Source organism: Hippocampus bargibanti, linkage group LG05, assembly GCF_051943395.1.
Source record: "Hippocampus bargibanti isolate YZ-2025 linkage group LG05, ASM5194339v1, whole genome shotgun sequence".
Lineage (NCBI taxonomy): Eukaryota > Metazoa > Chordata > Actinopteri > Syngnathiformes > Syngnathidae > Hippocampus > Hippocampus bargibanti.
Window position 1 is genome coordinate 13772501 of NC_142738.1, and position 20146 is coordinate 13792646.

Sequence of the window (20146 nt, forward strand, 5' to 3'; positions counted from 1 at the left end):
ATGCATACATAGTTATAAAGTGGACATGTCACTGATGATGCAGTGGGACACTCACCTACTTTACATGCGGGCAGTTTGGGATAGGTTCTCACTCTGTGATGGCGAGGATGTGGTTGTGCATGGTTGTTTGTCTCAAGATGTGCCATGCGATGGACTGGCAACCAATCACTCTATCGTCTACTGCTCCAAGTCAGCAGGGATATACTACAACAACTCTCCATGACCCTCATCAGGATAAGCAGTGTTGAAATGGTTGAATGGATTAAGCAGGCAGCAAAGTTCCGCTCACATTAATTTGACCGCAGCATATACTCAGAAGCTTTTGCCTCAATTGTTTAATTACTTTGCATTGCTTGATGCACTGCGCACTTTGAATAACTAAACAGCACATTTGAAAAAAAAATTGGAGTTTCTGACTGGCCGATGTGGATGCACAGAGCGAATTTTGAGGGCCATGATGTCTCATGTTCATGGTATTGTTTTTGCAAAATAAAGACACCACTCACTTGAAAACAAATTTAAGTGAAGGAAGATGAAAACAGCAAGAAAAGCCACAGAATAGCTCAGTAAAACAAAATTGATGATCACAACTGAAAATCCTGTGTCGACTCCAGTGGCTGGGTTTTTGTCATTTTCATTCAAATTACGGGACGCACAGAATATTGAATTTTAGACATTCCATGCAGCGTAAGAAACATTCGGCTCCCTTCTTTCATCAGAAAAAAACCAGCTAATTCCAAAGTTATATGGGTCTGGAGTAATATGAGGTGTATGTGGGGGTGACTGTACAAAATGCAAACGCTGTCCCCTCATGGTAGGGGAAAAAACAACACTGCCCGGGGTCTGGCCAGCGCTTTATCGGCACCCCCCGGCAAGAAAAACCAAAACCCTAACAAATTTGGGAATGGCAATGAATGAGTTAAGTGAAGCCAAAATAACTGAACTGCAAAGTAGAGTGTGGCAACGCTGTAATTTTGCCATCGTCTTTTATGTGCATACAAGTACATTTATGCTTTTGGAATCTCTATCTGCACCTCAGCAAAAACAAAAAAAAATACAAAAACAAACAAAAAAAGCACCATTGAGTCATCTAAGCAGGACATTACGACGTATTCACTCATTTATGACTAATTACTGATTAATGTTCTCTGACTTTTCTTGCATGCGGTTCAGTCAATACGTGAGTCTGCTCTTTGTGTGTGAATGTATCACTGACTGGAAGTGAAGTGTAATAAAGAGAGCAGGCAAGCAAATCTAATAACAGCTCCATTCTGCTTATTGGATTTCGGTTTCCTCGCTTCACATTTTCTTTCACACGCGTGTGCCAACATAGGATCAGCCATGTACCGCTAATTGAGAACAGCCTGACTCAGCAAGTCTTGTTTGCGCACAACGGTGAATGACAAAGGTGGCATTGCTTTCGGTTTTTGAAGGTTTTTTACGATTCTAATTGTTTATCCCCTGGGAAGCGATCGTGAGCAATAGCAGAATCACGTCTTTACGAACAGAACCAAAACGCCAGCAGTCTGATCTTATTTAGCTTTTACATGGAGCATAGGTGAGGCAAACAATCATGATTCTTTGACACAGCTTACCAATTGTTATGTGATTCGTGGAAAGGCAGAAAATGATAAATTGGAATACATTTCTTCTCCTCTTCTCCTACAATGCAATAAAATGACAAAATTGGATCGTTAGGAACTCCGAGATAAGGGCCCCTTTGGGAGTGACCTGCTGTCCCGTCAAGGAAAAATATCCACAATGGCATTGTACCACTTCAGTTTTTGCAGGTGATTTTTTCAAATTATATTCCAATCCAATAAACCTGTTTTTAGTATGTAAGAAAAAGGAAGTACCAATACTATGGTTGAATAGAAAAAGCAACAATAGATCGTAATTCGGCCAACTCGAGAGATCAGACCAGGCTAGCACCTTGTTCCCAATTCTAAAGCCTGTGTCACATTGTGATTGCCTCAATTAACTGCCAGACGTGTAAAAATGTGTCAACTCCAGTGCCAGGGTTTTTGTCATTGTCACTCAAATTCCAGGACCCATAGAATATTGAGTTGTACGACTACAAAAGTATTCAAGAAAGCGATAGAAACTCTTCTTTCATCAGAAAAAAAGACTTAATTCCTAAATTATCTGGGTCTTGAGCTTGAAATGAAGGTGGTTGTTCAAAATACAATGCAATACATATTGATTTATATAGCGCTTTCACAACAGCTGAAGCTAGACAGGGACATGCTGCCTCTTTGTGGAAGGGAAAAAAAAACATTGCCAGAGATGTAGCCAGCGCTTTATCGGCACCGTGGCAAGAAAAAAAAAAAACTTGGACCAATTCAGGAATGGCGCTCTACGTCACATTTTCATCTCCCAAATAAATTTGGAAAGGGCAGTGAGTCAGTTAATGTCACCACTGTTATTATAATAGGTGGCAGGCCCTTATTTGCCGCCAAGAGGTGTGGATAAATTGTCGACGGTAGTGCATTTTTGTACCATTGGCTGGCAACCAGTTCAGGGTGTATTGTACCCCTTGCCCCAAGATTATCACCCGTATCCTTAAATGAGTCCAAGCGTGATAAAAAATAAATAACTGAGGAAAAACAACTGTAAAAATGCCACATTTAGTCCGTAGTGGGCTCCGATGAACAGTTCACTGCTGTTTTCTGTCAAAATATCCTTGAGGATAATGCTGTGTCATCACTGATTTGTCCTTTTGTGATCCTCCTCTGATGTTACATAAAGCCGGCCGAGTTATAGGTCGCTTCCCCTGGCATAGGTTTCAATTTCACATCTTTTATTGTCTGACAAGTGCAAATGTAAACGCTTTGACTTTGCCGAAAAAATGAAGGAAAATGTTTCCCTCATTCATGCGAAGTAATTACTCTCGCATTGAAGGTGTGCCTGTGTGCGTGTGTATGAGTGTGTGCATGTGCGTGTGAGTGTGTGTGCGTGTGTGTGTGTGTGTGTGTGTGTGCGTGTGTGTGTGCGTGTATGCGTGCGTGTGTCTGCGTGCGTGCGTGTGTGTGTGTGTGTGTGTGTGTGTGTGTGCGCGCGCGTGCGTGTGTGTGTGTGCGCATGTGTGTGTGCGTGCGTGCGTGTGTGTGTGTGTGTGTGTGTGTGTGTGTGTGTGTGTGCATGCATGTGAATGTGAATTTAGATTAACAAAATTGCCCAACGAGAGTAAATGAATGACTGATGCGATAAGGAAAATTGAAATGAGCTCCACTCGTTTAAAACTAAATACAATCACTCATGTGTGCTCTATCTGTTTCTCTCTCTGTCTCTCTCTCTCTCTCTCTCTCTTTTTTTTTTTTTGGGGGGGGATGCTTTGGAGCTTTCAGCAAAAAAGAGCGATGATATATAAATAGCTGTTCAACTTCACCCAAGTGCTATTTTGGAACCTGCAAAGAGTCGTGACTGACTTAAGCAAGGGCAAAACTCAAAGTAACATCTCATCACACAGAGAGGAATACCTCCACCAATATTTTCACCACACCTGAGGGAGATACGCATCTTTTTTCTTCCCCTCTTTGTCAGCTTGTCTTAATCGCATCCGACATCTCCCTTTGTCATGGCGCGATTGAATCCTCTCTCACATTGCCTTTTCTTTGTTTCATTCTCAGTTGGGGGTTTTCTCCTTTGTGCTACAGTTGCTATTTCTATTCACTCTTTTGTTATTAACTGTACTGCGAGGCACAGCACACTGAATTGTCAATGCTTATAGTGCCGTATGTTGGTCGTGAATTTCACTCACTTGACAACAAGCAGCTGTTCGGTTGTGGATGATTCATTCAAAAAGAGTCCTCAACTTTTTTATTGCCAATCCCAATTGATGTTTCCTCTTAAAGTAAACTTCCAAAAAAGGGCAGATCTTTGCCTTGAAGTCTGTTTAGCTTAATGCTAACTAAGAATGCAAAATTCCATCGACTGGCTCATGAACAGCATCTATGTCGGGCTGTTAAAGCTATATTTAGAGCACTGTATAATTGGCCAAGAGTTAGAATAGATTGTGAAGAAACAATACCCAATACAATACATGTATTGTTTGGAATCTCGAGTTATCTGCAAGGGAAATGGGGTAGACTGTACAAAAGGCAAATGATGCTCCCTCGTGGGAGGGAGTCGCTGCTCACCCGCAGAAAAAAATATCTTGCGACTGTAAAGTGTCCTTGAGAGTTTTGAAAGGCGCTTATAAATGAAATGTATTATTATTATTATTATTATTATTATTATTATTATTATTATTATTATTATTATTATTATTATTATTATTAACCTGAGCTTGATTTGCACCCACCCCCACAAGAAAAAAAAACAAAAAAAAAAAGAACAAATTCAGGCGTTCCACGTCATGCTTTTCAATTCCCGAGACAGGCATGAAAATGCAATTTGTAAATTCCTATTATTTTAGGGTTCCACATTTTTGTGTGTTCAAATATAAGTTCATTTTATTTAGGAGTTTTATTTGTTTTATTAACTTTAAAATTTATTTCGCATGTGGACACTGTCTGTCCCCAGTTCACAGGTGAGGTGATTACGAGTCAGTGAAACAGGCCATGGTATGCTTCACCTCTCCATGTACACCTCAGAGCAAGCTCAATTTCTGCTGAGGTGTTGATTGGCTTTCATGCCAAACTTTTATTTGCACACTGTAAAGTGTAGTGATGAGAGGTCAGAGCCAGGAAGGCCATCTCTGCTGGGATGTGAGGCAACAATGTTGCAATATCTTGTGTGTTACCTCTCAACTCTACACACAGTTTTCTGGTTAATATTATGCTTGTGGAACAAAAATTATAACATATGTATTGATTCACTTTTTTCCCTTTCTCATGTACCACCAACTACTGAAATTCCTTGGAAATTTTGCCAGGATGCATTTGTGAGTGTCACGATCTGGTTGGCGACCAACCGGTGGTGCTGTCGGCCCCGCCTGCACCTGCACAGGTGCTGGTCGTCCCGATCAGTGGCAGATTGCCACGTTCTGATTGGCGACCAACAGGTAGCGCTGTCGGCCCTGCCTGCAGCCGCGCAGGGGTTGGTCGTTCCAATCAGTGGCAGTCAAAATGACTCCCAGCATGACCATTCAGTGTCGAGTCATTGCATTGTGCAGTCCATTGTGCATGCATTGTATGCTATTGTGTGTATTTGTTTGCTGCACCCTGTCAAGTTTGTTACATCTTGGCAGAATTTTACTCTTGGTTTTCTTTGATACTTTGTATTTTTCTGTTCAGACGATTTTGATGTTTTAGATTTTGTACCTGTTGACTTTATTTTAATACAATTTCTCAAATACAACTTGCTGCTCCCTACTGCCTGCTTATTTTGGGATCCACAACCGCCATCAATACCTTGCAAACCGTGACAGTGAGATTAAAAACCTGAAATCCTACTAAACAATCAACCTGGAAATGTTACAAATGGGCAGCCCGCATCAGATATCAATCAATGGAAATTTCATAAAGGGGCTAAAAGGACATTGCTGAGGATCAGTCAGAGGTTTTACCTTCGCTTATGAGTCATCTGTGTAATGACACATTTACTCACCGGTTCATTCAACAGTGTGGAAAAAATAACACAAGATTAGAGCTGTTAAAAAGGAAGCCCCGCCTATGCTCAAATTGTACTAAGCCAAGATCACAAATCATAATGTGCTGAGTAATGTCTTTTTTTCTGAAATAGTTGATATGAAACAAGCTGTACTTCCCCATTCATAGACCCGAGACTAGCCACACTATATTGCCCAGGCACACAATTTACATAAATACATTTCAAGTCTGGATTTTTTGTTTTCATTTTACGCTGCAAGTATGTATGTCACCTCAAAGTGTGATGGTCTAATCTGTCACTTAAAAGGGTGATATTCTCCCAAGAGTACGATATGTGATAGATATTTCGTTACAAAATAGTCATGATAAGTAAGGCGGAGCTATTTGAGGTGTAGAAAGTGAAAAGAAAATGTCAAACTGTAACAGGTAAAAAAATAAAGAACATCAATAAAGGTTTATCGGCAACAGAAAAGTCATATGAGCATAAAGTGAAAAAATAAAAATGGTTATTCATTGAGAATGTGATAATATTGTAAAAAAAATGACGCTTTTGTTATTTTCTTTGTTTTTTTGTTTTCGCTTTATGACAAAAATGTATTATTGTTCGGACCAGACATTGTAAGACAGTGTCATGTGTCTATGCTGGGGAAGATAACAACATTCCTGACATCATTGCCTTTGCAATTAGATGTGCAAATTCGGCAGCTCGACTATCATCTCCCTCACAAGGTTGGCTGATATTTGGAACTCATCTTTTTACGTCACTAATTGAGCGCTTTGTGCACCAGCCTCGGGTTGCATCACCATTCCAGAGGAAATACATACACTGTATCATTTGGCAAGCTGTCTCATGGCCAGTTGCAACATCATACTGCTGTATCTTAGCAACCGGCGAAAGGGAAGGCTCAATCAGGCAAAACTTCACTTCCATCTGGTGTGTGTGTGTGTGTGTGTGTGTGTGTGTGTGCGTGCGAGTTCGTGTGCATGCATGCTTGCATGAGTGCATGCGTGTTAGTTCGCCAAGTAATGGATGAATGTTGAAGAAACGAGCGTACCGGCTGGGTCCTGTGGGGACGATCAATATCAGCTCTGCATTTATCTCTAATTATCACAGCGCAACTTTTCTCTTTCTCCTTCTTTTGACTTTCTTTACACTGCCTGTTTCTGTTTTTTCCATCCTCTCCACTCTCCACCTCCCTCTTCCTCTCACATCCTGCATACACTTCAGAGCTGATAGTTCCATTAGTTGCAGAACCTGCCGGCATTTCAGACTGCTGTGTTTAATCATTAGGAGTGGATCAGCAAATTTGCTTATGGTTTGGTGAACAATTTGTCTTTTTGCCGTCTTGTCTCATTCCACCAGTGTTCCTACCGAGTACCCTTCTTCACGTATGTACCTGCACAATCGAAAGAGATCACAGCTAGAAATACACAAGTAAGGTTATATTACAGACCGCCACTGCAATTATTTACATTCACAATATAGAAATAACCTGTTTAATTAATCTTTATTGGGCATGTTTTTTGTAATATTTATGGCTCATGATGAAAATGTTCAAAGGTTTTTAAACACACTTTTAAAATGGTACAAACATTTAAAATCATAATATATTCATACGGAGCACGACATGTGGGTATCACAAACAACTGTAAAGCAGAACATATCCCCTTCTGTAATATATACACATTTTTAACAAACTGATCAACTCACAAAAGACATCATCAAATAGCCGTCGCTTTCTGTGGGCACAAAAAGCGGAATGGAAGAGGATATCACAATCAATAATTTAAACGAGGGTGGCCCACTCGTCAAATGGTTAGCATGCCGGCTTCACAGTGCAGAGGTCGCAAGTTCGAGTCTCACTCAGGCCTCACTGTGTGGAGTTTGTATGTTCTCCCCAGCCTGCGTGGGTTTGCTACGGGTCCCCCGATTTCCGCACGCTTTCCAAAAACATGCATGGCAGGCTGATTAAACACTGAAAATTGTCCCTTGGAGTGACTGTGAGCGCGAATGGTTGTTTCGATTAGGTTTGTCTCTTCATGTCCTGCGATTGGCTGGCAACCAATTCAGTGCCCAAACTCGGCTGGGATAGGCTCCAGCACCCCCCACAAGCCCAATGAGGATTAAGCGTTCTGAAAATGGGATGGATGGATAATTTTCCATGAACTGATAAGTTTGTAACCTGGCGCTTGTGCAGGATGTTCAAGCCGTAAATAACTTCGGTGATAAGGGAGTATCCAAAACCCTAAATTCTGTGCAAGGCCGGACCTCCTAGATGGAGCCGACAGTTCACCTTGCCGTGTCTGTTTCACTCAGATTTACTGTGGCCATCTTCGCTTTGACTGTGGGCCCATTGTTTAGTGTTGTTTAACTTGGCACGGCAATTTTAAACATAATAACTTCTTATTTTCCATCAAAGGCACACCATATTATAAGGCGCAATAGTAGAGGCTGGGGTGATACACTACTTCTTCTAAGGGGAAATGGGAATCGGTGGCTGCTGACAGTAGCTGTGAGACCTGTTGTTGCTCAAGATAAACTTCACATATAAGGCACACCTGCATTTAAGGTGCAGGGTTATAAATCAAGGCTTTAATCTGCGCCTTATACAATGGAAAATATGGTAATAGAACGTTTCTACCAAAAATTACCCAAAATAAAAATTTAAATACTAATATAAAATAGACGCTGGGGTTACGCACTACTTATGAAGGGGGAAATGGAGTAGTGGCTGCTGACAGTATTTGCAAGACCTGTAGTGGCTCAATATTACTTCACATATAAGGCACACCTGCATATAAGACACAGGGTCATCTTTTGGAGAAAATCAAAGGCATTTGGGTCCGCACACTGGAAAATACGGAACATTAACAAAGCTCAACTAAGTTTACATTACCAGTCATAGCAATGTATTCAAACCTGTCTTTTGTCCTCCCCAACTGAAATGAATGCATAATTCCTCAGTGAGTCGTCACATGTCTTTTGTCCTTTCCTGCCCTTCATCGCAGGAGTGCTATTCCATTTTTTTTTATGAGCGCAGGTGGGCTAATTTACCACGTCTTTCTTCCCGTGCAGTGCTGAGCATCGGAGAAGGAGGCTTCTGGGAAGGCAGTGTCAAAGGGAGGACGGGCTGGTTTCCTGCCGACTGCGTGGAAGAAGTTCAGATGAGGCAGTTTGACCCTCGGCTAGGTAAGACACACATTCAAATAATCATTTGTCAATACATTCACGGTACACAAAACACATACATTTCTGTACATTTTTTAATCTACATATTCTTGGGAAATGGTACTTTTTACATGAGGAAAAATAATAAGTGAGAGGTTGCCTTTCAAAGGATCTATTTCCTCAGCAAACATGCTTTGTGAGGGGAATTGCATTTTCCCATATTGTTGGGCGTAGAGCAATGAGAAAAGGGATGATTCCCTAAATCCATATTTAAATGCATTGTCGCTCGAGAAATGATATAAAGCAGGCAGGTACGAAAGAAAGAAAGAAAGAAAGAAAGAAAGAAAGAAAGAAAGAAAGAAAGAAAGAAAGAAAGAAAGAAAGAAAGAAAGAAAGAAAGAAAGAAAGAAAGAAAGAAAGAAAGAAAGAAAGAAAGAAATGCCGAAAACTGTACTGGACAGCCAAATGAATGCAGCCGCGTGACACTTTTCACAGGGGGAGGTAGAAACTAGCAGCATGGACGTGTCACACATGCATTTGACCTCCTTGTTTTGGGTCATGTGACCGCAATTATGGTGCATTTTTGTATGGGCTTTTGGGGCTCTCTGAGTCGTTTCGCAGTCACGGGATCAGTTTTTCTGTGGTTGAGCGGCGGCGGCCACATGCCCCAGCCCCGAATAACTCAAATAGATAGAAAGTTAGCTGGCGGCTAGCTAATGGGTAGCTAATAGATGGCTAGCTGGCTTTTAGATGGCTTATTGATGGCAAATGTATAGCTGGCTAGATATTGCTATCTAGCTAGCTAGCTGGCTAGCTGGCTATCGAGCTGGATATCTGTTAGCTATATAGCTATCTTCATAGCTAGCCAGCTATTACCTATCTATTGTCTAGCTTTCTATCTAGTGACACAGTGCAGTGTTTTCCGCCCAAAAAAAGAAAAATAGCGACATACTGTGAAGTTAGCTACCTAGCTGTCTATGTGTTTGCTATCTATTTGCTGTCTAGCTATCTAGCTGGCTGGCTATCGAGCTGGATATCTGTTAGCTATATAGCTATCTTCATAGCTAGCCAGCTATTACCTATCTATTGTCTAGCTTTCTATCTAGTGACACAGTGCAGTGTTTTCCGCCCAAAAAAAGAAAAATAGCGACATACTGTGAAGTTAGCTACCTAGCTGTCTATGTGTTTGCTATCTATTTGCTGTCTAGCTGGCTGGCTATCGAACTGGATATCTGTTAGCTATCTAGTTAGCTACCTAGCTATTACCTATTTATTGGCTAAGTTTTTATCTATTTGAGTTACTTCCGTGTCGAACGCTGGCATGTGTGGCTGCCACTGCTCACCCACTGAAAAATGCATCCTGTGACTGTAAAGTGACCTTGAAAGTTTTGAAAGGTGCTTATCAATGAAATGTTTTATTATTATTATTATTATTATTATTATTATTATTATTATTATTATTATTATTATTATTATTATTATTATTATTATCTCATCTCGTCTCATTTTCCGTACCGCTTATTCCTCATTAGGGTCGCCGGGGTTGCTGAAGCCTATCTCAGCTGGCTTCGGGCACGAGGCGGGGGACACCCTGAATTGGTTGCCAGCCAATCGCAGGGCACACAAAGACATACAACAGTCACTCTCACACTCACACCTAGGGACAATTTCGAGTGGTCAATCTGCCTGCCATGCATGTTTTTTGGAGTGTGGGGGGAAACCGGAGGACCCGGAGAAAACCCACGCGGGTCCGGGGAGAACATGCAAACTCCACACAGGGAGGCCAGACCGGGACGCGAACCGGCGACCTCTGCACTGTGAAGCCGGTGTGCTAACCACTTGACTATTATGATAACAGAAAAAAACATTACACAACATAGAAAAAAGGCAAGTCCAGGATGGTACAGGAAACAATGTGCTCAGGAAAGACGATTGTCATAAGATATATGAACGTGCTTCATGACCTTTTTTCCCCTTTGCAGCATGACACAAGGAAATGCAAATTAGCTCACCTTTGAAGAAATATTTATAAATCTATTCCATCCCCGTAATTGAAATTAACTCATTCACTGCCATTCCCATTTTTTTTTTTAATTTGTGAATTGAAAATATGACATTTAGCGCCATTCCTGCATTTATTCGGGTTTTTGTTTTTCTTGCTGGGGCTGCCGATAAAACGCTGGTGAGTCTTCTGACAATGTTTTTTCCTTCTCTCGAGGGTCCAGCATTTCCCTTTTTTCCATGTTAGCACTTTGTTCCAGCTTCAGCTGTTGTTGTATATAAACCAATATGTATTTATTGCATTAATTTTGGATTATTCCTAAAACGAAATATTCTGTGGGTCCTGGAATTTGAGTGACACTGACACTGGAGTGGACATATTTTTGCACATTTGGCAGTGAATGAGTTAATATTACGATCAAGATTGTACCCTATTTTTCGGTGTATAAGGCACACCGGAGTATAAGTCAAACCCCCATTGAATGGTGTACTGTATTTAAAAACATGTTCCATATATAAGGCGCACTGAAGTATAAGGCGCACCGACAATGAATGATAATGATGAATTATGTTTTATTTGTTCGATCTACAATCCACAAACGGCTTGCTTGAAACTACCAGACTTTACCTCTTGGAGAATGTTTTCATTTCCTCACCGTGAATAATGACGCCTCAAATTTCTAGACAGCAGGAGTCTTTATATTCCGTTATTTTCACCTAATAAATGGGAATTAACTGTATAATTATATACTTACATAACCTTATTATATTCCTTTGTGCTATTAGTGTGTGGTGCATTACAAAACGATTGAAATGAAATGGCGGCATAATCTTTTTTTTTACAAAATAACAGGCTAATTTGTGAGGAACACTGAGGCATGGATAAATTAATCTCTTCCCTAGATTCATCAACTCTGAGTGATAATCACACACACACACACACACACACACACACACACACACACACACACACACACACACACACACACACACACACACACACACACACACACACACACACACACACTAAAAATGGCTGTTGTTTACTGGAACCTAAGCATTGAGGCGTCATTGACAGTTGGGCCAATACGTCTCAGGCTAGTGGAGCAGACAAGACGGCGCCACCTAGAACTGAGTTGAAGCTACATTCTGTCTTTTTTTTCTTTTCCCACTCTGCCATCTTATCGGTCATTCCTCTGAGGGCCCCATCACTCTGCTCTTAAAATGGACCCTGGGAATTCCCTCGAAAAAAAAAGGAAGAAGGAAAAGATTGCTTCAGCGTGAGATGTATGAAGGAACTAACGGGGACCATGAGTTTTCAAAGCAAATGGTTTTGATTAAAGTCAATAGGAGTGATGCAGGGTGGAGATAGTTTTCAGTCGTGTGGCGTGTACCTGGAACCTTTGAAGAAATCTTGTAGTTAGGCTCATACTTGGTTGATCTCACAAATGGATTATACAACGGGAGCTGTTGTCTAATTACAATTCGGGGAAGGGGCTTGGCCAGGGTTTCACAACGCATCACTGAGGGTGGCCATTGACACACAAACTCATCATTTGTATTCACACATGAAGAGCAAAGTTTACTGAGTTTAATAAATTCCCATGGATGATGTTATTTAATTTTTTTTACTTTGCTTTTGTGTAATATCACAGAGTATAATTTTACCCCATGCACTGATTTATTTGCTAACAATCAGATTGTTCACCCAGCAAAATCTTCTATATTTTGCGATCAATGGCTTATTCATTGAAACAATAGCGACAAAGCACAATGTCACAAAGAATTCTTATTGTTGCTTTGTTTTACTTCGCATTGTTTCTGCTTGGATTATGAATTTGCTGGACAAGATTGTTATATGTGTGCCTTTCGTTGAAAGAAACAGTAGATTTTATGATAAACAATGACTTCTCTGCCATGTCGTTTGCTTGCTATAGTGTGAAAGAAAGATTTAGTTTGATATTCACTCTAAGATTCAGATACTGAAGTGTGCTTTTTGCCTTCAAATCAGTCATTAACTTAATTCTTTGAAAATGCAGTTGCTCTTTGCTGATTATTTGTGGCAGAGTATTAAATTGTCTAAGTGGAAGAAGAAATGTGCAAAAAGATCACACCCATCTTCCCTGACAAGGGGTGTCCATAGTTACCTTTGGCATCCATGTAGCTCCACTTATTGAGTAATGGATGGGTGCTAAAAGAAGGTCCTCTTGAGGGAAGAAAGTACTTTGAAAATTCAGGAACGTCTCAGACAGTTTATGCAGCATTACATGTAACTGATGACGGATATCCGTGGCCAGGTCGCCGGGGTGCTTTTAAAAACATATTAAAGATGATGGATGTATTTGTACAATGATTCATAGATTCAATGCGTGCTATAACTTAAACCACATTTCATCTGGCCCAAATTCTAGTCTACCTTTGCTCACCAAATTGTAATCGAGAGTAAATCACAGCTTACATGTTTCCTGAAACACAGCCATAATGGGTCATTATCTGAGATCCGAGCAGCGCTTATGTCTTTTTCAGTCAACAGCAAGTGGCAAAAAGGCCACCTCCCGAAATGGTCAGAATGGGTGAATTTTGATGCTTCACTCTTATTCCGCAAACATTACATCACTCATAATGCCGTGTTTAGACTGCAGCTGCATAGAATATATCAATGTTGAGAAAAATTCAAGTTGAACTCTCAAATTGTGGTAATATAGTCATAAGTCATGCTATCTCTCTCTCTCTCTCTCTCTCTCTCTCTCTCTCTCTATATATATATATATATATATATATACACGCCAGCACCTTACACCCTGCAGTTATGCGTTGGATTGTATCAGATGCCTCTTTGCACAACCTACACCTTGGGTCTTGCCTGGTGTGGTATATCCGTGCCTCTATGGCTCTGGTGTTCAGGGCCTGCTCTTGAGCAGCCAGGATGAGTGCCTCTGTGCTGTGCTTTAGGCCAGCCCTCTTTAGCCACTGATAGGACTTCTTGAGATCAGCCACTTCAGTTATGGTTCGGTGGTACATCCCGTGTAGGGGATTTACATGATTGTCCCTCTTCCAGCACCTCATCCTCTGTTCCCCATTGTCTGAGACATTCTCTGAGAACATCATCCATTGGAGCCTTCTCTTTGATGTATTCATTGAGCTTGGATGTTTCATCCTGGAAAGTGGCTCTCAAACTCACTAGTCCCCGGCCTCCTTCCTTACGGCTTGTGTACAGTCTCAGGGCGCTGGACTTGGGATGGAACCCTCCAAGCATGGTGAGGAGTTTTCGGGTCTTAACATCCGTGGTCTGAATCTCTTCCTTTGGCCACCTTATTATTCCTGCAGGGTATCTGATCACTGGCAGGGCATAGCTGTTTATTGCCCGGGTCTTGTTCTTGCCATTGAGCTGGCTTCTCAGGACTTGCCTCACGCGCTGGAGGTATTTGGTCATAGCCGCTTTCCTTGTGGCGAGTTTGAGTTTGCCATTGGCCTGTGGTATACCGAGGTACTGGTAGCTGTTTTCAATGTCTGCTATTGTTCCTTCAGGGAGTAAAACCCCTTCAGTGTGGACTACCTTGCCCCTCTTAGTCACCATTCGACTACATTTCTCCATCCCGAATGACATCCCGATGTCACTGCTGTAGATGTCACTGCTGTAGATCCTGGTTGTGTGGATCAGGGAGTCTATGTCCCTTTCGCTCTTAGCATACAGCTTTATGTCATCCATGAAGAGGAGGTGACTGATTGTAGCTTCATTTCTGAGGCGGTATCCATAGCCTGTCTTGGCGACTATTTGGCTGAGGGGGTTCAGTCCTATGCAGAACAGCAGTGGGGAGAGTGCATCACCTTGGTATATGCCACATTTGATGGACACTTGCGTTAGTGGCTTGCCATTGGCTTCAAGTGTGGTTTTCCATATCCCCATTGAGTTTGCAACGAAGGCTCTCAGGGTCCTGTTGACCTTATACAACTCCAAGCATTCAGTGATCCATGTGTGTGGCATCGAGTCATATGCTTTCTTGTAATCAATCCAGGCTGTGCACAGGTTGGTATGTCGGGACCTGCAGTCTTGTGCGACTGTTCTGTCAACCAGCAGCTGATGTTTGGCACCTCTAATATCTCTACCAATGCCTTTCTGTGCTCTGTTCATGTATTGATCCATGTGTCCACTTATCTTAGCCGCAATGATGCCTGACATGAGCTTCCATGTTGTGGAGAGACAGGTTATTGGCCGATAGTTGGAAGTAACTGCACCCTTTGAGGAATCCTTCATGATCAGGATTGTTCGTCCTTCGGTTAGCCATCCTGGGTGAGTCCCATCCATCAGCAACTGGTTCATTTGTGCTGCTAGGCGCGCGTGGAGTGCTGTGAGTGTCTTTAGCAGTAGGTGTGGACCATATCCGGGCATGGTCCCGTCCAGTTTTTCATACCTGAGACTCTTTCTTGTATGTCTGCCGCTGTGATGGTAACTGGGTTCTGTTCAGGGAGGTTGCTGTGCTCCTCTTTCAGAGTCAGCCATTGTGCACTGCTGTTATGTGCGACCTCCTTCTCCCATATGTCTTTCCAGTATCTTTCAGTTTCCAACCTTGGAGGGTCTGCTCTGCTATTCGAACCCTGCCACTGAGTGTACACTTTCACAGGCTGTGTTGCGAACAGCCTGTTTATTCTTCTGGCCTCATTCTCTTTCGTATACCTCTTTAGGCGACTGGACAAGGCCTGGAGCCTTTGTTTATCAGTTTCGAGTGCTTCAGGTATGGTTATCTGCATGTACCACTTGGGTATTGGCCTTTTATTCACAGCTCTCTGGGTCTCCGTCAATTGACTCACATTCCTTTCTTTCCTAGCCGCCTTGATCTTAGCCTCCAACCGTCTTTTCCATGGTGGGTAACGAATCTCGTGGCTCTCACCGTTGTTCTTGTAGCCAAGCATCTCTCGGATCACTGATGCTGAAGCATATATCAGCTCATTGGTTTCCGTGATCGTTGCGGTCGGGATTGCTCTCAGTGCTGCATTCACAGTTTCCATGAGACTTTCAGGTGGTACTTCACATAGCGTTTTTAATCGGTTTCTTGGTTGCCCAGTTTTCATTCTTGCCATGATTTAATGATGTGAACCGTCTTCGCCTTTCTAATGACGTAACCCAATGACCATGGGCTGCTCATTTTCACCGAGAACGGCAAAACAAATATGTGAGCAAAATCATCAGCCAGGGATATTTACGATAATGTAAGCAAGGGAGCATTTGTGGTAGATACATCAATTGCACAATTTTAAAGTATTGTTCTGTTATATATTCTGATTATCAATCCTTAATACCTTGCAACAATGAGTTTTATTTGCGATAAGTCGTCTTATTGTGCTTCAAGTTGTGAAAAATGGGGCAGGCAACTTTATGGCTGGGCAGGCAACTCTTCAGAGTTGTCTGCCCTGGTGTCCGGTAAATTTTTGTCATGAGTTTCAGAAATTGCTTATAAGTAAAATGTATGATTATTCAAAAAAGCGACTCTTGGAAAAAGTACAAGTGATACTAAAAATGTAAAAAATGTAAAAAGTAAAAGAAATTCCTGTCAATTATATGCAAAAATCTTAATAATCTGTACCCCCAGCCATTTAAAGTCCCATTTTTCTCTGTGAGGGAGAAAGCAATGCGGACATTTGCCGCACTTGGAACGCACTTCTCATTCACCGGCATGTACTTGAATGACTCACAGCTGCATGAATCAGCTCAGTCTGCCCAGCCAGGGCTATTTTTAGCACCACCATTAAGAAATTTAGAATTGTTTCTGCACACCTTCAGAATGCTTAAAGCCATACGTGGCTGCGGCAGTGATAAAAGAAAGAGAAGCAGAGTGAGCGAGAGAGAGAGACAGAGGGGGGGGGGGGGGAGAGAGAGAGAGAAAAAGAGAAAGAAAGAGAACGAGAGAGAGAGAGAGAGAGAGAGAGAGAGAGAGAGAGAGAGAGAGAGAGAGAGAGAGAGAGAGAGAGAGAGAAAGAAAGAAAGAAAGAAAGAAAGAAAGAAAGAAAGAAAGAAAGAAAGAAAGAAAGAAAGAAAGAAAGAAAGAAAGAAAGAAAGAAAGAAAGGTGCAAGGCGCCCTTGTGGGGGAACACCTTTGGAAACACACAGCCACGCCAAGTAATGTATAATTTGGAAGCTTTATCTATTAATAATTGAGATTTTTGTTAGTATCCACTTGCAAATTCACAAGACAATCAATTAAAAATATTTTGCCCAACCAAATTGAGCAAGTTTGTCTAGTCCATTTAACAGATGAGACATTTCATCCATCACAATGACGAGTGATTTTTGTGACGTACAATTGGAGCTCTGGTGGTTCTGTTTTAAAAGTCACAGTGAGGGCAGTGATTGTATCTTCACTCGTGGAGATACCAATTCATTGTGACACGTGTTTCAATCTTACTGAATATCTATAATTTTACAGTTAGTTTGCAAATATCAGTGACAAGTTTGTTTTCACCCTAAAAGCAGCATGTTATTGAGGTAATTAAGATTGAATTTTGGCATTAGTCAAAGGAATTGTGAGGTCCAAATAACAATGAAAGCAAAAAAATACATATTCAGGTTTTGTTGTCAATGAATTGCTAGGAAGAAGAACATCATTGGCATTTATTGGCATATATATATATATATATATATATATATATATATATATATATATATATATATATATATATATATATATATATATATATATATATATATATATATATATATATATATATATATATATCTTATTGTCTTATTGTGCCGTTCCCAAGCCCGGATAAATACAGAGGGTTATGTCAGGAAGGGCATCCGATGTAAAAGCATTTTGCCAAAACAAATATGTGAATCAAACCTCTGAATCCCATACCGGATCGGTCGAGGCCCGGGTTAACAACGGCCACCATTGGTACTGTTGCCCAGCAGGGTGTCGGTGGAAAATGGACTACTGTTGTTCGTAGAAGGAGACGAGGGAGGTGTGCCGGAGGAAAAGAGAGAAATGCAACGCTAAGAGTATAGAATTAAGAGTAGGAACTTTGAATGTAGGAACAATGACAGGTAAAGGTAGAGAACTAGTTGACATACTGAGGAGAGGAAGGTAGGGGTTTAAGTTGTTCTATCATGGTGAAGACAGAAAGAAAAATGGTGTTGAGGTTATCTTGAAAGAGCAGTTTGTTAGGAATGTCTTAGAAGTAAAACGAGTATCAGATAGAATGATGAGTCTGAAGCTAGACATTGAAGGTGTGATGTTAAATGTTTGTGGGTAATGCCCCACAAGTCGAATGTGAGCTGGCGGAGAAGGAGAAATTTTGGTTGGACTTTGATGAAGTTATACAGAACATCCCGAGAAGTGAGAGAGTTGTAATTGGTGGAGACTTCAATGGACGGATTGAGGGCGCAATGGACGGATGTTGGCGCAGGAAACAAATATGATGAGGAGGTGAAGGGTGAGTTTGGACTCCAGATGAGGAATGCTGAAGGACAGATGGTGGTTGACCTTGCGAATAGAATGGAAATAGCTATTGTGTGTCTTTCAGAAGAGACTGGAACATAGGGTGACCTGTAAGAGTGGAGGCAGAAGTACACAGGTAGACTACATTTTGTGTCAACGGCGCCATCTGAAGGAAATCAGTGACTGCAAAGTAGTGGTTGGTGAGAGTGTAGCCAGACAGCATAGGTTGGTGGTCTGTAGGATGATGCTGGTAGTGAGGAAGATGAAGAAACAAAAGGCAGAAATGAGGACAAAATACTGGAAGTTGAAAAAGGAAGAGTGTTGCATGACATTTAGGAAGGAGGTAATACAAGCACTGGGTGGGCAAGAGGTCCTTCCAGGAGAATGGCAGACTACAGCGAACATAATCAGAGAGACAGGTCAGAAAGTACTTGGTGTATCGAGTGGAAGAAAGGTAGATAAGGAGACTTGGTGGTGGGATGGGGAGGTGCAGGAGTGTATACGCAAAGATGAAGTGGGACACTGAGAGGACGGACGACAGTAGACACCAGTACAAGGAGATGCAACGCTCAGTTAAAGTAAAGGTGGCAAAGGCCAAACAAGAGGCCTATGATGACTTGTATGCTAGGCTGGACAGCAAGGAAGGCGATACTGGATCTTTACAGGCTGGCGAGACAGAGAGACAAAGATGGTAAGGACCTGCAGCAGGTTTGGATGATTAAGGATAGAGATGGCAATGTATTAACAGGTGCCTGTAGTGTGATGGCAAGATGGAAAGAGTACTTTGAAGAAGTGATGAATAAGGAAAATGAGAAGGAACAACGAGTAGAAGATGTGACTGTTGTGGACCAAGACGTTGCAAACATTAGCAAGAATGAGTTGAGGAGGGCGCTGAAGAGGATGAAGCGTGGAAAGGCACTCGGGCCTGATGATTTACCAATCGAGGTATGGAAGTGTCTTGGAGAGGTGGCGTGGTGTTCGTGACTGGGTTATTCAACAAGATCTTGGATGGTGAACAGATGCCTGAAGAATGGAGATGAAGTGTACTCGTGCCCATTTTTAAGAACAAGGGAGATGTGCAGAGTTGTACTAACTACAGAGAAATAAAGTTGATGAGCCATACAATGAAACTATGGGAAAGAGTAGTTGAAGCTAGACTAAGAGCAGGAGTGAACATTTGTGAGCATCTCTTCATGCCAAAAAAGAGTATGACAGATGCAGTGTTTGCTTTAAGAATGCTGATAGAGAAGTACACAGACGGTCAGAAGGAATTGCATTGCGTCTTTGTAGATCTGGAGAAAGCGTATGACAGGGTGCCCAGAGAAGAGCTGAGGTATTGCATGAGGAAGTCTGGAGTGACGGAAAAGTATGTCAGAGCGGTGCAAGACATGTATCATAACTGTAAGACAGTTGGGAGAGGTGCTGTCGGTGTGACGGAGGAATTCAAGGTGAGGGTGGGACTCCACCAGGGGTCAGCTCTGAGCCCCTTCTTATTTGCTATGGTGATGGACAGGCTGACAGACGATGTTAGACAAGAATCTCCTTGGACCATGATGTTTGCAGATGACATTGTGATCTGTAGCGAGAACGGGGAACAGGTGGCGTAGAAACTCGAGATGTGGAGATATGCCCTGGAAAGGTGAGGAATGAAGATCAGTCGCAGCAAGACGAAATATATGTGTGTGAATGAGAGGGATCCAAGTGCAAGAGTGATGCTACAGGGAGAAGAGATAAAGAAGGTGGAGGATTTTAAGTACTTGGGGTCAACTGTCCAAAGCAATGGAGAGTGTGGAAAAGAGGTGAAGAAGCGTGTCCAGGCAGGCTGGAACGGCTGGATAAAAATGTCAGGCGTGATGTGTGATAGATGGGTTTCAGCTAGGATGAAAGGAAAAATGTATAAAACGGTGGTGAGACCAGCCATGATGTTTGGACTGGAGAGAGTGCCAATGAAGAAGAGACAGGAATCAGAGCTTGAGGTAGTAGAGCTG

At 41.9% G+C, this 20146-nt stretch overlaps 1 protein-coding gene across 17 annotated transcripts in view; it reads left to right on the forward strand.

The window, feature by feature from the left end:
* Positions 1 to 20146, forward strand: part of shank3a (SH3 and multiple ankyrin repeat domains 3a) — a 235201-nt gene that overhangs the window by 178773 nt on the left and 36282 nt on the right. For all 17 annotated transcript variants that reach the window (XM_088996754.1, XM_088996749.1, XM_088996750.1 and 14 more), the window contains one exon: positions 8629 to 8742. In XM_088996754.1, the coding sequence (XP_088852880.1) occupies positions 8629 to 8742 (114 nt within the window). The remainder of the gene's footprint in view (positions 1 to 8628; positions 8743 to 20146) is intronic.